Genomic DNA, 7476 nt, shown 5'->3' with positions numbered 1-7476 from the left:
ACTGCAAAGAAAGCTGAGTCCAGCTCTTTCTGTACTTTAAGTCAATCATTTATTCACCTGCTAAACCCAGAAATCACATCAACAAAAGGTTTCTGAAAGCATCTGAAGTTGATCTGAGACTGAAACTCTCATTCCTGCTTTAAAAACTCGATCCATTTCTCTAGCTGTGAGGCTCCACAATAAGACTAATTATCCATACGGGCAGAAATTTGATCAGTGGAGAACCTCCAAGGATTTAGCAACCAGAATAACTCCAAGAACACAAGGACTCGTCTAAGGTCACTCAAAGGAAAACAGAAAAAAAGAAGTGCAGGCCTCAGTTGTTTGAAGACCCACTCCAATGAAAACTGTTTTTAACATGTTCTTATGGCTTTTTTCTCACAATACAATTATGCATCTGGATCAGAACTCTACAGCTGGAGAGCTCCAATATTGCTCGTCATTTTTGTTGCACCGGTAATGTAAGGCTACGACTTTGTGGAGCTTTAAGCTAGGGGGAGAGCTGTAAACAGAGAACTCTCATCAACAGGTTAGGGGAAGATGGGCAGCGCTGCTCTACCCCAACAGTCACGCCTACAGTTCCTAGGTAAATTCCTGAGGAACTACTGCCGCTCTGCAGAAACTATGTCCTAGAAAACAACACAGATGTTTTGATTATACCTAAAATCTACAACTTCGAAGCAACGAGAACACAAACTGTTTATTCCCAAAGAATTTGGACCGATATTCTGTGGACTAATCAGATGAAAGTGGTGCTGTCTGGAGGATTTTTTGCTGTTCTACTAACAGGCTTTCAGACCAAGAACACGACAGATCTAGTTAAACATGGAGATGGTGATTTGGGGCTTAAATCTGACCTTAAACAGATGTTTGTGCTAGAAAAATAGAAAATGTGTCTGAATTCAAACATTTTTGTGAATAAGAGAAGAACTAAACTCACTCATTGAATGCAGTTGTTGCTGCTAAAGTAATTGCATATTTATTTTACTAAGAAAGAAATATGCCAGATTTGGGTTTTGATATTTTAAATAATAATTTTTCTCTGCTAATGTTTCTGCAAACCTAAAATTTGTTTGATAATCTGAATCTTTTAAAACAAAACTTCATTTCTTATTAAACTTTTTGTAAGAGGTGACAGCTGTGAAAGCTCTGTAGGAAAAAAAAAGCCTGAAATAACTAATAAAAAAGTATTTAAAAGCTAAATAAAGGTTTAAGAAACCAATACAATTCATGACAGGTTAAAAAGACCTAGAAACAGTCAAGTTAAAAATAATTCTTCTGATTTAAAAAAAGAAAAGTTAAAACACTAGGAGAAGTGCTTCCAACTCGAAACACTACAGTAATCTCTGTCAAGGCATAAGTTTGAATTAATTATGTCATTGATGCCTTTCAGTCCTTTTACTGTTTTTCTAAAGTAATCAAGGACAGTAGGTTTCTGCTTTAAGGTGAAGCAAACAGTTCAACTTTTTTTGTGAAAATTTAAAAAATTGAACACAAAACATAGCCCAAAAGAAAACTATTACCACTACGCTGCACAAATTGCAAAAAAAATGTAAAACTTTTAACATAGAACATTAAAATAAAATAAAAAAATTAACAGAAACATGTATTTTTAAATAAAGATTAAGGTAAAAACCTGCTTATAAAGGGAACTCAACAGCTGACGAGGGGAGTTAAAAGGTTTAAATGTAGGAGGTGTTATCGTCTTGGGAGTCTGGGCATTACATAATTTGAAAATGATTATAGAGAAGAACAGGCTGACGTTCTTATCTTGGGAACCTGGGATTGACCTCTGACCTTAGTGATCACTCAAGTAATTAAGCAAAAAATGGGTTTAAGACATTAACAATAAACAGTTCAATCATAAAATGAAGTTTGCTGGTTCCTAGGAGAAGATAAGCAACATATAGAGTATAAAGTAAATGAAGATCTCAGTTTTTCTCTTCAATGGTGGGAGGTCAAAGGATGATAGCTGCTGTGATTCTCCTGTGTCCAGGAAGCCTTGAGATTTCATATTGATCTGAACTGTGTCTGAGTCTTCATCGACGTCTCTGAGTGCCTGTTCTCTGGTTACACGGGGAGGCTGAAGACATCAGTCTGACTCCACCTCAGAGGCAGGAAACGTGAATCGCCCTCTCTCTTTCTCTCTCATCATCCTGACATTAACCTTCCAGGTTATTCAGTCGGATCAAATCTGCTGCACTGGAGGCCTGAAAGCTAAAGCCTGCTGCTGCTCCAAGTCCCTGTCATTGACTCTACTTATCCACACTGTTCTACTTTTACAAAATAATTCTGAAAGGAAGCAGAATATTACTCAAAGCTTCAGCTACACTGATGATTTGGCATAACAAACATTTACAAAGATAGCAGAAGGTCACTGGACGAACTGTCAAGCATCAAAAGTCGTCTGAGGGAGCTTCTGCAGGATTTCAGAAGATGCCCTGATGAGGAGCAAGCATCCACAGCAGAGGAGATGCATGTTCTGCAGCACACATTCATTTCAAAGTAGGAATTTGTATTTTTATGGATGGATAATAAAGCCACAGCCCCTCCCACAGTCATCACACTTAACAGACAGACTACCAGGAGCTCAGACTGGATAAAGTCAAAGCCATGAACGTTCATGTCAGCTATTTCTAGCTTTATTCAAACCATAAAGAAGAATGAGTTCCTCATCCTCCAGGAGGCCCGAGAACAACAACTTTAATCTCAACTAGCAGAAATAAATTTGGTTTTCCTCTAGACAAAAAATAATACAAAAATACAAATGCAAGTAATTTGTAGGTGAATGTTAATTTAAGGGGGTTTTCTAGCAGAAAGGGCTGCTGTATTGTCAGTTTTACTGTTTTTTAGTATATTTTAAGCTTTTTGTCATCCAACTTTTAAAAAGAACATTAAGTTTCTTTATTTTACATCAGTTGTTATTAGGCTTATTGTGTTTAGATGATTGAGGCGGTAGATTTTGATTCTTGCACAAGAGCTTGTTTTTACTACAGTTTTAGGTTGTCTAAGACAATATAATATCCAAAATTCAAACCAAGTTTAGTGCAAAAATTAGAGAAAAATAACTAAGATCATGACTGGTTTTAGTTAACAACTATGTGGAAATTTAAGCACAAATCTTTCAAAATAAGAGTTTTATTTATTATTTATGATCTGTTTGAGACAAATGCGGATATATAGATATTATAATATAGCTAAATAAACCCAAAATAAAATGTGTAGAAAACGTAGAAACAATTGTGTCGATAAAACACTGAATGCTTGTTAATGTATTTTCTTTTTCAGCGCCACCTAGAGGTAAGGTGTCAAATCAGATCTAAATGATGCTCATAAACTCCTTCCAAACTGTCCATTTGTAGAAACATGTCTGAACTGATGAACATTTTTAAAGGGTGCAAATAAAACATAAGCCCAAAATGTTTCTTTAAGAAAAAAACACAAGAACTGGATTTTTTTGTGGCCACATGTGGGTCCAGTTCCTGCAGTGACAGGGATCTTTTTATAAAATATTGGTGAGTTAAGAAAAAAAGGAGCCAAAAATATAGAAGAATGTAAACTTCTATCTCAGAAAAGAACTTGACAATCAGCTTCAGCTTTTAGGTCTCTGGTGTTTAGCTTCAGAATCTCATGAAGTTGCATAACCTGATGAAGTTATCAGTTATTCAGATCCTCACTACTATGGACCATTATGATAAAAAAAATTTCTTCATTCTGAAAAAAGGGTCCTCTTAAACATGAATAAAAACATTTTTGACTATTTCTGTTCTTTACTGCAATAACAAATGTAATTTCAAGACTATTTTTTTTTCTAGTCAAATTATTTTAACTAATATTGGTGGTTTGTGATCCCATTGTTGTATGAATCTTGATGGTTAGAATGCAGTCATTTTATTTAATGAGCAACTTGCCTTTTCCATGTATATTTTTGCACAAAATATATTTTATTCACAAAAAAAACATTTTGAATTTCATGTGAAATCTTGCATTGCAGGCAGCTTAAGACCCTTTTCACTACTGTTAGCTATTAATAGTCTTGGCGCTGAAAGCTAAACAGGAAATGTCACCAAAAATGACTAAATACAACCAGAAAGAAATTAATTTTAGTCTCATCTATGTAAAGTAGTTCACTAAGAGTAATTTTCACTGTTCAGTACTTTGTAAACAGGACAGGACAAAATGGCATTCTTTGTGAGAATCAAGTCAGTTATTTTTCCAGTAGGAACTTCCCTTGCTGGAGGAACGCAGACAAACAATCATCAGTTAGATACTGCAACACCCATGCACTCAATATAATGCCGACAATGTATACTCAGACCTGCTGAATCAATAACATTTAAAAAAATATTAAACAAAATAGTAATTAAAAGCTTAAGATGCCATTGACTCATCTGTTTAACAGTCAAACTGAGGTTGGTACATAACTCGATGTAACTCTCTCTCTCCTGAATGATAACAATCTGAATCCTGAGGGCAACAAACTGTAATGGCTGTGCAGTGTGTGTGTCTGTGGTGATCAGTGAACCTTTGCATTTAACTCTTTTGATGAAACGTTAACCTTTACAAGATGGCAATGACATTGGCATACAATCCACAGTCGGATAGTCTTCATAGTCTTCTTGGACTCAACTAGCTGAACAAAACTAAGGTGAAATTTTGAAAGAAAGTTAGACCAAACTATAGAAACAAACGATCCTTGGATCAAACAACAATCAGACAAAATACTTAAACTTCTACTGAAAATTGGGTGATTTCATATTTTTCTGGCACTTCTTATGCAACATCCCAGCATCTTTCACGATCTGAGCTCCCACTCTAGCAAGGTGCGCGTGCCAGCAGTGACTTCATCTCCATCATCCCACGCTCACTTTGTCCAGAACAACTTGACGCTGCTTTAATAACAGTTAGCCACTCTTCAGTTTATGACTCACATCCTGAATAATTCATGGGTTAAAATGGTGTGAAAATGAGAGAGGCTTCATTGACAGGTGCTGCAGGAGCAACAAAAGAGGAATGTATGCACTGAAATCCAGAAATTTGCTGTTGAGCAAAATAAAAACAGGTATTCATGTAAAAAGGCTTGCACATCTTCTCCGGGTCAAAGCTATACAACTGTCTCAATGGTAATTCCAGCTCCAATGTTCTAAAATCTACAGATATTCTATGTCCAAAAGAGAATTTTATTTGTGCATTTTCAAAATTTAATGACAAAGCACAGATCAACAAAAGTTTATTTTCAAAGCAGATTCATAAAACACGTGAAGTATATAGTCAGTTTGCACAAAAGATGAACCTGAAGACGCAGCTGTGAAGCAGCTGTGTCTGACAGCATTTGTGATCACCACAACTGAACAAAAATACAGAAAAATACACAACAGCTCAGAGGAGTGGAGTCTGCAAGAGCTTCCGCCTTACCAGACTTCAGCATCCTCTCAGTGGTGGTGGTGGTGTGATGTGGGGGGCTCCTGGGCATCCTGTGGTCCACGTAGTCCATCTGAGCGCCTTATGATGTGCTCCGCTCCTGCTGTATTTCAGTCTGTGGGGAGTTTCATGCTCCCTGCAGCAGCAGCAATGTTCACCTCCTCCTGCCTCAGTCATGTCAAATGTAAAACAGCGATCACATGATCCTGTGTGCTCCCATTCCTCCTCCTCCTTCTCTTTGTGAAGTGCCAGCCCCCCCTTCAGTTCACAGCTTTTTCCCACGCTGCCTCACTTCTTTCACCACATCCATCAGGATGGAACAAAAACTGAACCACACACTGTTGGAGTCCAGGTTTCCAGTAAACAGTCATGGTAGCATGATGGTAGTATTAGGACAGCATGTTCACTTGTTTTTGTATTTTTGCTGTTAAATTAAATCACATTTCTATTCTTTTTCTGACCCAAAATTGTGAAGTGAGCTCAATAATCTTCGCTTTATCTCAGGTCACAGGAGCGCCACAATCTGCAGATGAAGCTCACTCTGGGTCAAAAACAAACCTAAATTCATTCCTCGTGCTGCAGCCGGGCATTATGGGTAAAGCAGTGTCAACCCACTCGGGTGGAACCATTAGTGAATGATTCAAAGATGAACCTGCTAGAATGTCACGTTGTAGATGAGTGGGGAGTGACAGAAAGGTCCGAGGGGAAACTTGTCCGTGTCGGAAACATATTTCTCTGTGTGATCCGGGTCCAGCTGGCAGGATTAACGGAGCCTAATCTCATGAGATTATAGGCGAGCAGCATCACGGCACTGCTCGACAGGAAGTTCTTTAAATTACTTCGCACTGAACAATTGTTTATTTTAAAAGCAACATCTAAGCAAGCATTAAATATTGTGCTGACAAGGTGGAAGACCTTCCCTTTAGAGTTTAATCTCTTCTCTTGATGGTGAACAATCACTCCCACAAGGGCTGGAGGGGGGGCCGATGCCTCTCTTTAATGCATCTTCCCAGAAATGTAGTTACTTGACATAACTCTTAAAAAAAATAAAAAAAAAACTTGACATAACTCCAGTTATGAGATGTTTGCTCTGATCTCTCAGGGTCTTCTGTTGCTGATGTTGGGAGCAAGTTTCCTCACTGATAGAAACACACTATGAAATAATGTAGAATATCATCAGCATCTTCTGAAGGGGTTTTCATAATTGCTTAAAAATCTTCTGGAAACTCTTCAAATTTCTTCTGAGTCTCAGTCAGGATCAAAACATCAGTTCAAATGTGAGCCTCCACTCTTATCCAGCTGAAAAAACTTTCAATAAAACCTATTTTCCAGTTTCAGATACAGCAAATAATCCGCTCAGGAAGATTAAATGTAGATTACCTCTTTTTTTGCTCTTTTTACTCCATATTAAAGTTTCTTCAAACTTTTTGTTGGAGGTGGCCATCTGCCTCGTTGACTTCAGGTCAGCCTGAACCTCCTTAGTTTCTCAGACTGACATCTCGAAATAAAAACAAATTTCCTCCAATTCTGAAGTTGAGCAGTCACGTGAAGCAAACTCCACCCTTTTGTGAGCCAGCCAGTAAGAACCAAATGTTGCAATTCCTCATATGACCACTGGAGGTTGGCTTCCAAAAGCAGCAACTTGACTCCCATGTTATAAAGTGGGAATTTAAGAAATCAATAATTTTTTTAAGGGCCTGTATCATGCTATTCCACGCCTTTCAAAATAAACTGTGTCCATATGTTTTAATAATAAATTACCTTTGTCAAACTAAAGAACAAACTTTTTAAGAAATGCAGGTTATTTTAGCATGCTTCTTTTCCAACCCTAATAATTGTATTGCCAATTATCGCCAGCTTCATGGAAAAAGTGTGTGTGTGTGTGTTAGCTTAGGGGCGGTTTTGGCGGCGCAAACTTATCCTGAAAGGAGCTGTTCCTCCACATTCATACGTATGATTGTTCTCATTTAAGAAACTAAATAAACATTTCCACAAAAGATAAAATTCAGTCAAGAAATGGTTTTAGATGAAATGCTGGGAATGTTTATGAAGGAG

General features: G+C 37.4%; 1 protein-coding gene across 2 annotated transcripts in view; it reads right to left on the bottom strand.

Moving 5' to 3' along the window:
- The window catches only part of LOC112145475 (protein FAM107B), a 19708-nt gene that overhangs the window by 5005 nt on the left and 7227 nt on the right, over nt 1–7476 (bottom strand). Inside the window, exon 1 of one of the 2 annotated variants that reach the window (XM_024270726.2) lies at nt 5416–7141. The exons of the other annotated variant lie outside the window; for it this stretch is intronic. Within the exon in view, the coding sequence (XP_024126494.1) occupies nt 5416–5494 (79 nt within the window). The 5' untranslated portion in view covers nt 5495–7141. Of the gene's footprint in view, nt 1–5415; nt 7142–7476 lie in introns of those variants that run through there. 2 annotated transcript variants of the gene reach the window in all.

The sequence above is a fragment of the Oryzias melastigma genome, linkage group LG5, assembly GCF_002922805.2.
Source record: "Oryzias melastigma strain HK-1 linkage group LG5, ASM292280v2, whole genome shotgun sequence".
NCBI lineage: Eukaryota > Metazoa > Chordata > Actinopteri > Beloniformes > Adrianichthyidae > Oryzias > Oryzias melastigma.
The sequence above is the reverse complement of the archived record's forward strand: the minus strand, read 5'-3'. Positions and strand labels throughout refer to the sequence as shown.